This window comes from Motacilla alba, chromosome 1A (assembly GCF_015832195.1).
Source record: "Motacilla alba alba isolate MOTALB_02 chromosome 1A, Motacilla_alba_V1.0_pri, whole genome shotgun sequence".
Lineage (NCBI taxonomy): Eukaryota > Metazoa > Chordata > Aves > Passeriformes > Motacillidae > Motacilla > Motacilla alba.
The window spans coordinates 70,222,362-70,240,410 of NC_052031.1; the positions used below are offsets into that span (position 1 = coordinate 70,222,362).

The window sequence follows — 18,049 nt, forward strand, 5'->3', positions numbered from 1 at the left end:
CTTAGTGCTTGCCCACTGAGAGGGAGACATGAAGAATTGTGAACTTGGGTGCCACATGTGCCACTCTGCTACATCCAGCATGCTTGTGTTACCATGGGTTATAATACATTGGAAATAATTAAATAAAAATTACTCCTTCAGTTGGATGTAAAATGCTTCTGAGCATTTTTCTGGAAACTTTATCCTTGGATGTCTTTTTTTTGATGCAGGGAAAGAGAAAATCTATAACTACAACTTAAAGCAATTTGAACAACTTAGAGTTGTTTATCAGGTGTTGAATTTTAAAGTTATTAGATCCCTATCACCAAAGGTGTAATTTTGCTTTGGCATCCTTTATGTCTCAACTGCTCTGGAAATACAATAATCAATGCTTCTCACCTATGTGAGAAATACCACTGGGTCAGTGCTGCAGAGTGTGTATTGCTTGTCCTGTCAGCCATGTTTTGCTTCCTGATGTTTTTGTTTCTTGTTGAACACTTTATGCTAGTCTTTCATTTAGTATTGAGTATCTTCTATACAAACTTCCTGTTTCCCTTGAGGTTTTTTTTGAGTTTTTTTGGTTTTTTGAGTTTGTATTTAATTAGTTACACAACCAGCTTTTGCCATTAACTTTAAAAACACCCCTGTCTTTAAGAGGTGGGTAATTAGAAGACTGCTTATTTGAAATCAGTAGGGTAAATTTAATGTCTAAACCCCATCTACATAGAGGTCTTAGTTTTTTTCAGAGGTTTTCAATGGTTGGCTTTCTATTTTTAGGTTCTCAGAATTCTCCTGAAACCCCTCTATGAAGTGATTTGAAAATGCCACACTGTGTCTCTCCAGAGCTCAGTTCTATCTATGCACATTAAGCACTATCCCAAGTTGAGAGGTGGGATGGATTTTCCTCTCCAGGGCTGTATAGCCAATATTTGTCATATCCAGTGCTGCACTTCTGCATAGATAGCCATCCAAACAGAACATTCTAGAATTTATCCAATATTCTGTAATTCTTCTATCATTAGAAGCTAAAGCAGTTTTCCTCATAATATGTCTGTTGTTATAGGCTGGAGCATTTACCCACAAGAAGATCAGTTTTTGTCACCAATATATTTTTCTCCATGTGCTACAAGACTGTAATCTCATCATCCCAGGCTGGACTCTCACATTTGCAGAATTCCTGCTAGCATTTGTTATCCTTTTAAGCCATTGCCTTTTTTAAACTTGTTCCCAAGTGATGAGTTAGAAAGAATCTCTGGAGAAGGACATAAAGCAACTCAAATACTCTTTATTGTGTACAAGACAGAAAGGAGACTAATGTCCACTTAGCTAAAATCAAATTGTTAGAGAACAAGGCTGAACTTGCAGGAGCTGCCTCGTGTGTTGGGATTGGAAAGATGAAGAAAGTCTTTTTAGCCATCCAGCAGTTTTATAGGAAAGTGGACATTTACTTTGAAGAAAAGGCCACTAAAGAAAGCTAAAGTCCCCTAGGAGGAGAGAGGGATGCTTTTGTGAGTGGGACTAGAGGTGTCTTCCAGCAGAGTCCAGGAGCCCAAGCCATGTGTACATTTATCCAGGCATCCTCCTCAAGCTGGGACTGTGTGCCTCAGGAGAAGCTGCATTGTGTGCCCAAGCCAGGTCACTCTGGCAGGCAGAGGATGCTCAAGTTGAGCTGCTTCCCAAGAGAAAAGCATCCAGAAAGAAGAGCTGGGGTTTCGTTGTGGCTTTTGGTTTTGTTCTGCTGATCCTTTCTCACCTCAAGGGATGAGCAAGGGTGGTATCGCAGCGCCTGGCAAACATGAAACAGTTGTGCTCACATCCACATGCCCATTTGCACAAATCCCCTTGTGTGTGACCATTTCAGTTTGAGAAGTCAATGAAGGCATGGTTTGAGAATTCAGGAATGAGAAGCATTGTGAGCAGATGACAAAACTTCCTATTTTTTATGCTGCTGTTTTTTGGGGTTTTTTTTATGTCCGTAGTAATTGCTCAAGATTTTCTTAGGGAAACAACAGGATTTTTTAACTTTTGAAAAAAATATTTCATTTTGCAGCACGTGGTTTTGAATTTACTGCTTGTATGTGTTTAAATGGCATTGGCTACTCCAAAGTAGCCACCCTGCAGCTTAAAAATTTTATTTGTTATTTCTTTTCACGTCAGCTAGTTTTCTGTCCTGTGTTGTGTCTTTCCTTACTATTCCAAGACCTTCCCTATTATTCTGGAAATGGAAATGACATCTGCAGCCCCAAGAATGCTGCACGACACCCACAGAATTTACTTTATCTAGCAATCTGCCCCTAATATTTTGAGAGAACAGCAAAACAGAAAAAGACTACCTCCCCAAACTGCTGTTGTTCACCTGTCCTTAAATGAACTGTGTCATACGAGTTCCCTTTGCAACTCTGGTAAAGGAAAAAAGTCCTCAATGTTTTTTTTTTTTAATCACAAATCATTGTAGATACACTTTCCTAAGGCTTTTCATGGCTGTGGACTTTTTTGTGCTAAAACTGTTGTTTTCCAGGCTTCCTTAAAAATGGCTACAAAACATTTCATATTTGTGACTGTTTAATATTTTTCAATGTTCCTAGCTAATGTCTACGTTTATTTAACATACATTTAAGTGATAATCATGTACATTTAAGTGATAATCATGTACATTTAAGTGATAAACATCCACTTTGGGGAACATTACAGGTTATATTGCTTATGCTTTGGAAATAGAACTGTAGTGGCAGGCTCTTGGTGTCATGACTGGCACAAATCATAGCAAATTTCCATGAGGAGGAAGTTGGCTTGACTTTTTTGTGTTAGCATTTAATTTAAAGTTTTTGAGTCTTTGGAAATAGCTGTGGGTCACACTGTGCTATTTTTCTTTTGTGCAGCATGTCTTTGTGCCTGACAGAAGGTCGATGCCAGCAGGTCTGAGTTTACAGCCTGTTACTCCTCAGAGCCTCCAAGGCAAAACAGTGAGTTGGATTTTTATTTGGTACATCAGGGGGTTTTTTTTAAGAATAATCCTTTAAGTATGAAGAGGCGACATTGAAATTTTATTCTAGTTAAAGCTTGCTTTAAATGTAACCTTTATTTAAATTATCAGGGGAAGGAAGTACTCTGTGATTCCACAGAATTCTAAGAATATCGTGTAGCTGCTGAGTCAAGGTTTTCTTTGGGAAATACAGATGTATTATTTTTTAATCATTGTTGATACATTGCTGAAATTCCTGGGAGAGGGTAGACTACATCACCGAACACTTATTTCTCCATTAATTATTTAGTAAATCCTGGGAGTAAAGTTTGGCTTTTTTGGAAATGTAAATGTAAAAGGATGTTATTTCTGACACTGTTACTGTGGTAGAGCTGAAATCCTCATTGAAGATATTTCATCAAAGTGCTCTTGGTGAATACTCTCCACTTTCCTAATTGAAATATGACTCTCAGCCAAAAAAATTGCCCTAAATTTATGTCCCTTCTTTACCAGTTTTTGTCTCCTTTTTTTGTCATCTCTCTGTCCATCCGAAAATACCAATTGAGAGAGCTATGAACTAAGAAAACAGATTTTGATTTTTTTTTTTTGGGTCACACTGTGGGCAGCCAGTCCTTCCACTGCCTGGAGCCCTGTTTCCTGCACTTCCCAGCACACATCTCTGGCACCTTCGGCGACTTTTGGGGTTGGCCTTTGGCAGCTGGAGCCTCCCAGACATTTCTTGGGGTTCGTGGCCCCCTCAGCTCTGCTGGGCTGATCTCCAGAGGGACAAGCAGGTCCAGGAAACCAACCAGAAATCCACAGCAGAACAGGGCAGGGGCCAGAGGAGGAAACCTGTAGGTAACCTCTGAAAAGTTGGTGTTATGGTTGCTGCAAGAGTCCCAAGACCTGCATCAAATGCACAGCACCTGCAGCAACTTCATGAATGTCTAGAGAGGGGTAGGAGTTCTGGTTTAAGGGCTCCTCTGTGGAGAGAAAGTTTGGGTTGGAGTGCCATGAAAGAGGTTATTCCTAATGCACTAAAATTGGGCTTTTTCAGAATGTACCAAAAGGAGTTTTGATCTTGAAAAAGTGGATCATTGCTCCCTTTGCTTGAAAATGCCACATTTTGTTCTCATGTTCCTAAAAATGAGACTTCCTGTGCTTTGAGTGGATGTTACTTTCCAGGCTGAAAGCACTGCTGCCTGTTTTTGGAGAGAGCTCCAGAATGCCTTGTGTGGCAGTCTAGATTCTTACACTTGCTCTCTGGAATTGAATATTTTAAATCCAAGTATTGAAGGAGAGCCATAAGAAGGAAAACTGCCATTGGACAATTCGTGTTTGGTGTTGGTTTTCCCTCAAAAGCAAATGGTTTTGCCACCTGAAGCTGTGTGGAAATCCCTTGCTCCCTCTTGTGGGCTCCTCTGTTCTGAACTGACAGAAGTGCTGGTGCCATGCTGCCTCTCAGGGATTTTTCCTCTTTATTCTGAGAAACTGGTCTTCACTTTGAGCATTTTTAATGTGGGGTTCTCTGGAGCTCTTTACCTCTTTGCTTTGGGGAGGTTCTGTGGCTGTGGGAGAGGGCAAGCAGGGGTTTAGGAGCTTTTTGTGTCTGGGCTTTGTTTGACTCACAGGGCTTGTGAGAAAATCAAAATGCTGGATGAATATTTAACCTCTTGAAAGGCTGACTTCTGGAGAAGTGTAAGAAACAGAAGCAAACAGGAACATAACAAAAATACTTATGAAACTCATGGTTTGTTTTCTTTGGAGTATCACTGATAGGAATGGTTCCCAGGAATGGCTCAGGTAGAGTTTCCCAAACTCACCTAAGCTGATCTGTGTGGAATTACCTGAAAAATGCCCATTTGAGGTGGATTTTATTTCCATAATACATATAATCTATAATAAGTCTTAAATGCTTTTCTTCATCCCTTCCTAAGGCTGTATAGTACAGCTTAGTCATAAAAGTAAAGCAATAAAATAACTGGAGGCCTCAGACCTGTGAAAGGTGGGATGGAAAATTATTTTTGTCATGCTTGTGCAGATTTATTTTGTGGAAGGTGATAATTTCTGAGGTAGTTCAGTAAACATGGGATTGTCATCATTTTTTCCTCTCTATTTTGGCACATACATTTGAAGAATTATTTTAAATAATTGTCTGAAGAATTATTTTTAAAACTCCATTTTCTTGAGGGCATGTTTTGATTCTTTCACCAAGCTCAAATGGCTGCCCACCTACAGTAGGTAAAAACATCCCAAGGGCTGGAGTTGTCTCCCCCTGACTTCAGTCAATATTATCAATTTGATATGCACGTCAGGAAAATCTGAGGACTGCACAGACTTTGCCCTGCAAAATCCTCAATTATTTTTGTCCTTAATACAGAACATTTGACTTACATGGCATTTGCTGGCTCGAGCAGTCAAAGGCTAACCCTTCATTTTATATTTGTAAGTGTTCAGTTGGGGGAAATGTTTTCTCTTGTGTTGTATCACTGCCAGAGTTTCTGCACGGCACTCGGGGCGTGCACCTTACTTTACTTTTTAGAAGCAAACCTTTTATAAGGCGTGCCTTATTTTTTTTTTACTGAGGTGTTGTCTGGGGTACCAATTAACCTTTTCTCTGCTCTTTGGCTTCTCACACTGCACTCCTTCAGCCGGAGGAGCTGACTCTGCTGCTCATAAAGCTGAGACGGCAGCAGGCGGAGCTGAGTAGTATCCGGGAGCACACACTAGCACAGCTCATGCAGCTAAAGCTTGAGGCCAGCAGCCCAAAGGTCAGCCACCCAGCAATGTGTGTCCTGCTCCATCCTCACTAACCCACAGTCATTCATTAACCCAAGTCTGCTTTGTGCAAAATTCCCTGGCTCCTGTGCGAGTGGAGTGGAGTGGCGTTAATCCTTTGTGTGCGTGGTGCTCTGCTATCAACCCTTTGAGGTTTTGGGTTTTGAAGTAAGCCGAGTCAAAATCACCTGGGAATATTTTAAAGTGCCTTGTGGCTCGCTGGAGTTCTGGGCTAAACAGACAAAAGCATCATAAAGTCACCCCAGGACATTCAGGTTCAAAATGAAGTGGTTTTCATCTGTCGTTTTGCATTACAAACAAAATTAGCCGGGATAGATTGAGATTAATCTGCTGTTTCTACAGCCTCCAGTCGGATTCCATCTTATTTGTGATATATCTACGAAAAGCAGGACATGTTTGGAACGTGGATTTATCAAAGGGTTCATAGTTGCCTGTGTAGTGGACGTTGACATAAGCTTACTGTGTTTTATGTGTAAACCAGAATGAAATGTAGTGGTTCGCGGTCTGATTCCTAGCAAACTTCCATCATTTCTGTTTCGGGCTCAAAACTTGTTAACAGTTCACTAAAAAAGGCAGTTAAAAACAGCATTGCATTTCTCCGTAAAACAGAACTGTCTGTCACTGTCTAGTTTACATCCTTTCAAGCTCTTTTCATGCATTCTGCACCTTCTGTCCTTTTCCTTTTCCCCTCTGACTGCTGCCTGCTAGAATGAGATTCTTTCACATCACCTCCAAAGGAATGCCATATATTTGGATCACCAGGTGGGATTTGAAATCTACTTGTGCGTTTATATTTCTTAATGCTTTTTGCCTGCTCCTATCAAAGCTGGAAATATTTGGGGAGAAGGATTTTCAGTGCTTTTTTGTGAAGTTGGATGATGCCCACAGCATCGAATATCTCAATTGATCACAAATTTGAGCTCTTATGGGGAAAAAGAATCCCTTAATTTAAAATTTGTCAGAAAAAAACAGTAGCCAATCACCAATTCATTTTTCTGTTCTAAATTATGTTCCTAATTTCCTTTTCATAGTAACACTAACTGTAGCATTTTACCTTCTTTAACCAGTCCTAATATGTTTCCAAGCTCATATGACACACATGCAATTTATAAAAAATGGGTACTTCTGAGAATTTCAGTTTTTCAAATTAAAAAGAGTTAGATGTTTGTACAGGACATTAAATGAAAAGGAGGTCAAACATGAAGAAATATTTTTTAAAAATCATAAATAAATGGCTCCTTTTCTCATTTTTCTCAGTTCATTCTGAAGGATTTATATAAGAATAAGGTTTTAATTCTTTCCAATTTCTGGTATCTTACAGAGTGAGGGTACAGTTCTGTCTTCACTAACATAATTGACTGCCAAGTGAAGAATTGCAATACCTCTCTTTCTGACTTCGTTGCACGACCAAATGGGATTTCTGTACAAGTTGTGTTTGACAAGTTTTGAAGTGGATTTTGGTTGGTTTTTTTTGCTAGCAGTTATAAAAGACAGTCATAAGTGCTTAGAACTAAAATAAGGAGCTGGATGACCATTGGTTAAAAATATAAAAATGGCTTTTTGTAAGAATCTTTTATATTTATTATGTCTTTTATTGAAACTTTGAGCCTTACACTTAAAACCAACTGTTAGAACTTGTATATTTTTCTCTACAGGGGTTTCAGTGAGTCATTGAAAACCCCAACAGTGCACAGAGACACACAATACACACTCTCACGTGGGCTTGGTTGACTTTATTTTCCTATTACCTCTTGAAAACAGGGTGGGAATTGTGACCAGTTTGAGGAAAATGCATTTCCAAACATCTCTGTATTGTTTTATTTGAGGGGCTGCAGCAGGTCCAAAACAGTAGGGACACACTGCTTGCTAAATCAGACCAAAATATTTCATCCAACTCAAATATTTCCAGTCTATAATGTTTTGGAATAAGGGAGTGATTCTGTCTTCAACAGTGTAATTCATTGTCAAGAAAGGATAACTGTTGATGTCAAGTGTAAAATTGTTGTTATTGCTTGGTTAGCCAGGCTTGTGAGTATGATGGGGGGATTGGCTATGTACAAGATGCAAAACAGTAAAAATTATTTTCCTTTCACTTGCACCAGGTAAAATCTAGAAATGTGATGTTGTAAGCATTAATTTAGGGAAGCGTGTAAGTCTTATAGTTGTGCCACACCAGAGATGCAAGGAATCAGTACAACTTAGAAATCAAGTCTAAAATCTATTACCTTAATCACAAAATCAGGGAAGAGCAGGTTGGAATACTCATTTCTCTTGTTTCATAGTACTGTCATCTACCTGTAGGACATAAATCTCCCTGAAAGTCTTTCTGCTTTGAGTACCACTGCTTCTAGGAGTGGTATCACATTCATAGTTTTTCATTACTTTGCCAAATATCAATTTCCCTTTATGTTAAAAGCATTAAAAAAAATCAAAATTTCTTCCAGTGCAATTGAGGCCTTTCCTCCTTGTTACCAGCATCTGTAACCAGCGTGCATTAATCTCCTACCCTCTCTGGATTTTAAATGTCCTGTGTACTTAAATTAGGTATTTCCACTTGTGTTTAATCTCTGTAAATAGTGTCAGAACCTACTTTGTTTACAGCTCATGGTGGGACTCCAGTCCCTGTATCCTCAGCTCTCACCTTCTTGGTCACAAAGAGCTCAGTACTGCACACAACAATAAATAGTACATTTATTTAGTTACAGGGTTGCACAGGTGACTTTTCAGGCAGACTAAAATTCATGTGTAGGGAAGGTAACTTTTATTCTGCTGCAATAAGCTGGCTGCTGATTAGGTGGTTCTCTTGTCAAGAATCAAGAATATTCAGTCACCTTTTTGAAATCATGCTTTGTTTTTGTACTGCTGTTTCCTTTGGCCACGCTCAGTAATTCTCACCTTACACTTTCTGATGGTTTTGTATTATGCTCTCAGAATTTTTGTTGTTGTTGTTGGAGTTCAGAGAGAGAGAGGGGGAAGAAAAGCCTGAAAAGACTTGGCCCACAGATATCCAGCCATATCATTTTTTCCAAGTCCTAGGGCTAAATAAATGGTTGTCCAGAACCCTTTTCTTTTTAAACCACTCTGCTGGCTCAAGGTTTGCAGAGTTGGGAGATTCAGGTGCATTTTAGGAATTTTAGGAGTTCTGGGCATAGCTAGCAGCCCTAGGCAAGGATGATTTGTTCAAGCATGGGACATTGAGTTCAATAGGATCTCAGTCTTCTGCATTAGCAGATTTTTAAGAGTCCCTTCTTGCGTGCTACTAAATGCAAGGCAGCTGTCTCCTTAATTTATTTGTACGCAGTAATTGCAAAAAGAGTAACCAAAGCATAAGGTTGGGGTTTTTCCCCAAGTAAAAGCTAGACATTCTCTTTTACAAATAGCCATGGCAGAAGGTCCCACTTGAACCTTTTTGTTCAAGAATTCCAGCACACCAGTCTTTCATACACTTCTGAATTTTTTCTTGATAATAAAACTTCCCTTTGGCTGAAAAACCCTTTACTATTGAGCTCATGTTATCTGTATAAAACTCCTTATCCCAGGCTGATTGGTCACAGAAGCTTTACTAAATTTAATTTCATTTAGTCTTTTGTTTTGTTTTGTTTTTCTTTTTTTTTCCCATTTTTAAAAATAAATATTTATTTAAATAGTTTTAGATGTTTAGGAGTTAAAATAATTCTGCTGGGACTTTAAATTTCAGTCCCTTTCCATTTTCAAAGTGTGTCTAAAAATAAACAGAACTTGAACAAGAAGTTGTCAAACAAAGGAGTGAAGGTCCCACAGCCAACATCCTCACAGTCTTGGTGTTTTGCTTCTATTTTCTGCTCTTCATCTCCCTTTTTCTGAGATGCTGAAAGTGGCTCTGGGAACAAGTAGTGAATTAAGGAAGGCTGAAGTCATACAAGGAGGTTTGGATGGAGTTGACGTGCTATTTTGTGTTTCAGCCTAAAATTCTATGTCCTGTGTTAGCCCCTTATAGGGTACTAGTTTTATTTGTATTTTCCAGGTTATCTGGAAAAGGTGAAGTGGCTTTTTTTTTTTTTTTTTTCCTTCCTCAAAGGAAGAAGGAAGGCTCAAGGATAGGGAGTCTGGGGTGAAAAAAAACTGCAAGGAGAAAGGAGAAGTGCTTCCTCCTTTCTTGCTGGGACAGGGAACGGAAGAGCAGAGGGAAGGTGGTGAAAATACATGAAACAATTAATCTGAGTCTTTTGTCACCCAAAACAAGCAGTGTCACCTCAGCAGTGAGGTTCTGGTAGGCAGCCACTGTCCCAGCTGGTCACTAGAACATTCTGGGATGTCAGCTGTGTCACCAAACATGGAATCCTGGAAAAGGCAGGAAGAGGAAAGCTGCTGACAGCTTGGCTTTGCAGCTTAAACCACAAAATACCCGCTCAGAAATAAAGCAGCTGTTCATATCTGCACCAAGAATTCACATAACTAGCTCCAGTTACTGCTAATTAGACCAATTCCCTTAATTCCTCCATTACATCTTCCTGCATTTTTCAGTTAGCTCTAGTAAGAAGAGCTATATAATAATAATTTATTATTAACTATAAATTATAATAATATTTATGAGTTAGATCATATTTTGTTATTAATTAGAAATTATAACAATAATTATAAGAGCTATATATTAAAATTATTATTAAATAGAAACATACTTGATCACATTACAAGTACTGAAAAGTACAGATCAGTGCACTGCTACTTTATTCTAATTAAAACCTTACAATTAGCAATCTGGTAGACTAAATAAGATACCTGAAGCTACTTCACTGTGCCAAATCTGTCCACCAATTTTGGAGCTTCTGAAGTATTTAAAGCTTTTTCCCCCCATCCTTTTGCCATGCAAGACCTGCACAAGTCAGACAAATGTGAATTACAAGGGAAAATTGTCACGTGTCAAGGAGGTGGGGGTTTATCTATTTTGTTTGTACTACATCAGTACAAAAAAAAGGAGAGATGAAACATCACTTCTTCAGAGAAAGAGATTTACTTGAAGCAGGAAGTGATAAAGCCAAGACTGCTGTATTTTATTTGGATTTGTTGCCGTGTGGCAGTTAGCACTTCTCTTTGCTTATGCAGACATTAATTCCAATTTTTGTGGCTTTTCCAATTGGAGAGAATCTCTGAGTATAACACTTTTAGTGTTACATGGAGGGTCTAAAATCTGTCCTTTATTGTAAATTTTTCTTTTCCTTAAATAAGTGCAAACCAAGGCTTGCCTCTGTTATGAGCAAGCCAGCAATTTTCCCTGAGCCATTTATTCAGTGTGAGTAGTGTCCAGCTTCAGTTTGGGAGTAGCTTTATGATCATATTTGAAGACCACAAAATAGGTATCCTCATCATCTTTTCCAGCATGGGACTTGCCACTGTGTCCCAGGTCACTCTGATTTATCTGTGCACTGGCTTTACCTTTTGCAAGGTTTGTGACACATAGCTGCTCCCTCAAGATCCAAACTCCTCAGTGCTCAAATGTCACTATTTTTCTGGAAACGTTGATCCCAAAGGGGAAAAGCACTTGTTGTATTTATCTGCTCTTTGATTGGCAGTGCTTTACCAATTGCCTGCTTTTTGATCTTTGTTCCACAAGGGGTTAAGGAAATCTGACTTTTCCTGGTTATACCTGGCCTTTGGAAACAGGGTTAGATAAGTGTGGTTAGCATCAGCAATAGTAAAAATGTTGGAAGAACTCCTGTAAATCAAAGTTGGAGCTTCTGGAAGACAAAACATTACTAAAAAATGTCTTTTGAGCAAATACACATTGCTTGTTTTCTAATCTGGATTTAAACTTTGAGCAGTTGAACAGAAATTAATTCTGGCACTGTCTGTTATTGGTCAGAAAAGAAAAAAAATTGAAATATTGTAGGAAAGGTATTAGGTAGAGGATATGGAGTGGTTGAAATCCTGATAATAAAAATGCAGACAAATCTGTGTGTTCCTAATAAAATATTTGAGCCTCAGAGAAATTTTTCTATTATTAATTTATCAGTTGGCTGTAGTTTAATTGCTTGGCTTTGGGCCTTATTTTTGCTCTTCTTATTGAGATCTCTCCTAGTATCACCACTCTCTGGAATGCACCCACTCTGGGGACAAAATTTGAATGTAGAGGGAGAGCAACTTCTTGTGTCAGTTCTGGTTTTCTTTTTACATGTGCTGGAGATGATGGAGTGAGTGCTAGGGGCTGCTTGTTTAGGGGCTTTTCCCTGCCTTGAACATCATAAGCTTCTTAGGGAACCTTTTATTGGCTGATTAACTTACCAGCTGATCAGACTTTGCAATGGATAAAAAACAACAACAACAACAAAAAGGTCCTCTGTCTACAACAAGAAAAAAATAAGATGAAAAAAATACTCCTGCAAATGTAAAAGTTAGGTTTTTCCTAAATAATTTTGGGCAAGAAATGCTAGAAGGCATCAGAAACTCATTCTGTTGTATTTCCATCTGTGAAAGAAAACCTTGCTGTGCAAATTCATGGAGAGGGCATATAAATACCAAGTGAAAGATCATGAATGCTCCTTCACACACTTTGTGTAACCATACCTGAAGCAGATATTGCTGAAGTTTCCAGCAGGTCCTAAAGTTTCCAACAAAAATAGAAGGAGAATTGTGCATCAAATTACTTTTCAGTTTTCTTTTAGAGAAGAAAACCACCTGTTTTCCCCTCATTGTTAGGAAAGTCTCCTTTTAAAGACCAAAATCCCATACTTTTTTCCTGTGTTGCAGACTTTTCTGAAACCCTAAATGTATGCAATGTGTAATAAAATACCTGATTTTGACATTTGCATGCTTAGCAATAAATACTAATCATTCTAGAAGATGTCTGGCCAGTTCCAGAATAGTTTCACTCCTGTGTATGGGGGTGGATAAATGCAACAGGCAATGATTCAGAGCTCCAAAGGATATAAATCAGTGCAGTATATAAAGGCATATTGTGATACGTGACATGAGTCTGTTCACAGGCTGGGAATGCTTATATCTTTTTAATGTACACTGCGTTATTAAATCTATCATTTAAAAGGTTTTCTGATAAAGGTTTGAGTGTTCCTGCTGCAAAATCCAATAATCCTGTTCATTTCAATACTGTGCAAAGCCAAACTTATTTTAAGCTGTTTTATTTTTAAAAAAGGGAGAGTGTTGGTGGATAAATATTACATTGGTGTTGAGCATTTATGTTACTTTTGATATATTTGTTTGATACTATTAAACTTTTCAGATGTTGCTATTACTGAATGATGGAATATATAAAAAGCATGGGTTAAAATGTAATCTACTGCATTATTAGAAAGAATTAAAGTAGAGGCTATATTTTACAGTGTCGTCTTTCAAATCTAGCCATGCTGTAAACTGATGTTTGCTGTATGCTCCTCCTGATTTGAAATAGATGAAAGAGAATGAACCTTTAATCACCATGGTTCACACTATGATTGAGAACTCGGCGCTAAGACCGCAACTGTACCATCAAGTAAGGTCTTGGAGAGTGAATGAAATTGCTTTATCATCTGCCAGAATTTTCCTTAGTGACAGTTTTGGTTGTCCCTCAGATTTATTCATAACATCGGTGTTTCTCTCCTTTGCTTTGGAAACCCACAAGTCATCCATGCTTCCCGAAGCGCTGCAGTATCGTTGGCATGGCTTCCGCTGCCTTTTTGTTGTTTACTATTCAGTGTACACTTTGGAATAACTTCTCTCTGTCTAGACAATTCAATTAGCCGGTGCTTTATGCAGGCGTCCAGTAAAATCCATGAATCTTCCAGTGAGCTTCCAGCATTTGTCTTAGCATGATTCTCTGCAATTAGTGTTCAAAGGTGCTTCTTTCTTTTGACCACTACAAAAGCATGTGAGCGGTGTTTTCCTGGTCATTTCTGGCAATTCTGTTTCGTTCTAGGAAGTGGATTTACAAGTTTTTGTTTGCACCTACCGGGCCTTTATAGCCACTGAAGAAAGAAAGGATCAAAATTACTTTGATCTGGGGCCTGTAAATCCAAAAGGCAGTGTGTCTGTTCATAAAGTCACAGCAGACTTTACTGTGCACACTTACAGAGCACCTGGTGCTGGTTGGCAATGGTAAGATGGAAGAAGAATCAGAAATGTGAATGGAAATATTGTCTGGGAGTTGAGACCTGCACTAACTTATGAGCATGGCCAATCCCTCTCCGTTGGCACCACGGTCTCTGTCGGGTGCTGGGGCTGAACTGAACAGCCCCTGTCATGTCAGGGGGTGTTTGAGAAGGTTCTTTTGCCTCAACTACAATGAAGGTGTTGTTCTCACAGGGGAATATCTGGCCAAGTCCCTTGCATTTACATTTTTGCCCTTGCGAGCCAAAATTATGCATAAAGGTTGCACAGTTTGAAGAAAAGGAGATGTTCTGCCATGTAAAACAGATGTTTATTACTGCCGTGTTTCTAAAATTGCTGCAGCTTAATCGAATATTTAATTTATTTTTTTTAAGCAATTCCACATCGTAAGTTTGCTGCCGATCCAGAAATGCTGCCAAAAAAAATCTCAGCTTTCCAAAGGAAGTTGGGATGTGAGTGACTGATTTCATGACCATCCAGTTTGTGCTCCAACATACAAAACAGGAGCTTTAACTTGGAACCTGGAGAGGAATTGGAATATTTGGAGGGGAATGAGAGAAGTAAGGTGCCCTGGAGCCCTAAATGAAATTTTAGGGGTTTATTGTAATTTTTTTAAGGAGCCTGAGTGTTAGAATTTTTTTAAAGCAAGTCAGTTTTGTGTGATAAAAAGTATGTAAGACAAATAAATCAATGGGTGTATAACGAGCAGAGGTGTTTTAGATATGTCAGGGGAAACTAGCCCAAGCTTCTAATATTAAATAGACATTTTTGAGGGATAGCTGTGCCTGGGCTAATCTGCTCCTGCCTTTGGGGATGCCAATAAATTCCCAAGTGCTGCCCTGGCCAAGCTCTGCTGCCAGCTGCAGTGTCTGCCTTCACCTTGCAGGCACATCTGACACTGAATAAACATCTTTTTTGGCATTCTTGTCAGAGAAGCAGTGACTCTAACAGGTCCTGAGGACTGAGTAACCTGTTGCCACTGGAGATGTGGTCTCTTCGGGTCAGAGGGTTTGTGACATGCTGAAGGCTTCTGCAGAAGCTGCCTTAGCTGAGGAGTCACAACATCTTCTGCATCCATGGATAAAGTTTTCCTATGTGAGAGGTGGCATTAACTGACTTTCAGGAGAGGCTAAAAATACACTCAAAATTTCACTGCCTAAATAGTCTTCTAAACTTTTGTAATGCAAAACCAACCCGTTTAAAATCCTGGCAACTTTATTTAAATTCTAAACAACGTATAATTTCTTATTCAAATGAAATAAATTGGTTTAACAGTCATCTTTCCTGCTGCAGTTTTAAAGACATGTAAATAATTGGGAGAAGCCTCTGTGCAAGTGACTGAAACTTGTTTTTGTTGTCAGGATGCTAAAATAGTTTGTGATGACTGCAGCCATTCCCGTGGATAAAGAAAAGGATCTTTCTCAGCTTCAGTTTATTCAGTTCAGTTTTAGGTCTGAGCTCATTTAGAGTTAAGCAAAGGAAAGCAAGAGAAGTTTGTATTTAATTTGTCTTGCTTCCTTTTTGTGATGATTAATGGTTCTTTAGCAAAACAGCAAAAGCCTCTACTATTTCAAATGTGTTATTTATAAGGCACTTTTGCTTGTGATTTGTTACATCTTCAGAGTTATTTAAATCACTTGAGTTACATCAGTCTGCTCTGCAGACTGTGCTATAAATTCACAAGTACAGGCCATGGAAATTATTCCATATGTAGAGACAAGAAAAAAAGGATTTTTACAGACTAGACCCATTTCTACCTTGTTTTGGGGTCTTTTGCTTCTTTCTAATGCTAGATGAGGAATGTTAATCTTGTTCTCCAATCTTTTTCTCTAAAGCAGTACAGGCTGACTTTAAAAAGCAAAATTTTCCTCAATTCCCCTTATATGTGTGAGTTCCCTTAAGGACGAAAAGTTAAAATCTGAGTGCAACAAACTGACATCCAGGTCTTGCCATGGAGAGTTGTTCTTAAGACTTTAAAAACCCAGAAAAATAGCCCTTAAGTTCTTTGTTCCTGTAAGGATAGGGAGGTTTTGCCTATGGTTTGTTATTAGTGTTATAGGAACTGCATACATTTAAATTGTTATGCATGTTAGATTTTGAGATGTTTCAGGTTTTGTTATGAACACAAGGTGATGGTGTTTGAGCTAAAAAGCTTGTCTTTCCAATTTGTATTTGAAGTGTTTTAGGACCTTGCTTAATGGGGCTAAATGCCCATTTGCTCTGCTTCTTGACAGCAAGAAGTATTTTGAAAAGCAAGAAGTGAACAAAAGAGCCTTTTGGAAGTCTTGATTTTAATCTTGGGCTCAGCAAGAAAATGTCCTAGGTTGTCCTGTTTTGATTTCCTAAGTGCAGCATCCTGCAGAGGTGCATAGCATGCTTTTGGGCTGTGAAACGTCCTCCAAGATATTCATTGAATCAAAACAGCTGGTGGAATCTGAAGGTAGCTTACAAAGTCATGAAATAATGCTGCCACTTCGAAGTTTTTCATATCAGCTACTTAAATAGTTCAACCACTTGTGTCCCAGGGTGTCCAGCACAGAGGATCTCTCCCTTTCTGGGAATCATCTGCTGCTGGTGTGTGACAGAGGTGGGGATTGTACAGATGATTACAAATGATTCCTGAGCCAAGAGGGAGATTCATTTAAGTCATTTTGCTTTTTCACACGCAAGATGAACATATTTGCCCAAACTCTGCACTTGCCTTTGAAAAAATGCTAAGTTCTGTTCATGGCTGTCAGGGTGCTGCTCCCTCAGGACTGGGAGGTTTTTGGTGTTAAGAGGAGTGGGTTTGGTGTGTTTGAGCAGGCAGAGGGAGGCCAGCAGCAGCTCCTGTCACGGGTTCAGTAGATGGCACTCTTGCTCCGGAGTTCCTGCCCTGGCAGAGCCTTTGCAGGAGTGATTTGGCAGGAAAGGCCTTGGTGGAACGGGACACGAAGAACATTTTGATAACTTGGTCGCTCTTCCAGTGCGTTGTCCAGGGTTGTGAGGCTGTTGTTTAACAGGGTTCCGAGGCTGTTGTTTAACAGGGTTGTGAGGCTGTTGTTTTCCAGGGTTCCGAGGCTGTTCTTTAACGGGGTTGTGAGGCTGTTGTTTAACAGGGTTCTGAGGCTGTTGTTTAACAGGGTTCCGAGGCTGTTGTTTAACAGGGTTGTGAGGCTGTTGTTTAACAGGGTTCTGAGGCTGTTGTTTAACAGGGTTCCGAGGCTGTTGTTTAACAGGGTTGTGAGGCTGTTGTTTAACAGGGTTCTGCGGCTGTTGTTTAACAGGGTTCTGCGGCTGTTGTTTAACAGGGTTGTGAGGCTGTTGTTTAACAGGGTTTGGAGGCTGTTGTTTAACAGGGTTCTGAGGCTGTTGTTTAACAGGGTTCTGAGGCTGTGGGCCTTGCCCGAGGTGTGTAATTGGGTTTTGTCAGCCTCAGCTCCACCATCCCTCCAGCAGGACGCGATCCATCCCGCACCTCTCGCCCCCGGCGCGCGCTCCCTGACGGGCTGTGAGAACCAGAGCTGCTGTTTTGTCAGGGATGGATTATGTTATTCATTCTATTTGGGGCGTTTTTGTGCTAAGCCTGGGCAAAATGTTGGCAGTGGAAATGTTAGGATGAGGTGGCTCTCCAGCAGCGCCTGGTGTGTGGAGCTGGTGCTGCTGACCCAAGCAAGAAGTGGGTAGCAGTTTGAAAAGTATGATAGGATTTTAATAAGAAGAATTAGCACGGCTAAAGTGTTCTTTGAAAAACCGTTTTTCCTTTCCTTATAGGAGTTCTTTTCTATTTCCTTTCCTTTTCTTAAGGAATACTTAAAATGTATTCCTTTCAGGAGGTGCAGAGGGGTAGGGGTGCTGAATTGGCAAACTGTTTTAAACTCGGCTGTAATTAAGGTTGAAATGTCAAAAAAAAAAAGTCTTTCTTTTAAAAAAGGTATAAAAAATACTGGCTTGAAAAAGCAATATATTCTTCCAGCCAAGCCACATAAAGTGCTGAGCAGTGACTTGGAAATGTGTATTTATCTAATAGTGGATAATCTTCTTTCTGTAAATCTTCCTGTTGTGGAATATAACTAGGTTTCCTCTGTAAGTTCAAGACATTTGGCCATGTTTATGAGTTTTATTTAAATATTTCCATTCCTCATTTTTCTCTCATTGTGATCAAATCTACAGAAAAACAACACAACTCTACAATAGGGGGAGCTTAAATAGCTACCTTAATTTGTGTGACATTCATGAGGTGCAAAAGTGCTG

General features: G+C 39.4%; 1 protein-coding gene across 23 annotated transcripts in view; it reads left to right on the forward strand.

Moving 5' to 3' along the window:
* PLEKHA5 (pleckstrin homology domain containing A5) overlaps nt 1-18,049 on the forward strand; it is a 164,741-nt gene that overhangs the window by 122,127 nt on the left and 24,565 nt on the right. For 10 of the 23 annotated variants that reach the window (XR_005259149.1, XM_038155349.1, XM_038155350.1 and 7 more), the window contains 4 exons: nt 2,859-2,942; nt 5,593-5,712; nt 6,449-6,502; nt 13,122-13,202. Coding sequence is in view for 22 of the 23 variants with exons in the window: in XM_038155349.1 (XP_038011277.1) it covers nt 2,859-2,942; nt 5,593-5,712; nt 6,449-6,502; nt 13,122-13,202 (339 nt within the window). In the remaining variant the exon portion in view is untranslated. Of the gene's footprint in view, nt 1-2,858; nt 2,943-5,592; nt 5,713-6,448; nt 6,503-13,053; nt 13,260-18,049 lie in introns of those variants that run through there. The other 13 variants (XM_038155340.1, XM_038155341.1, XM_038155358.1 and 10 more) reach the window with 5 other exon arrangements.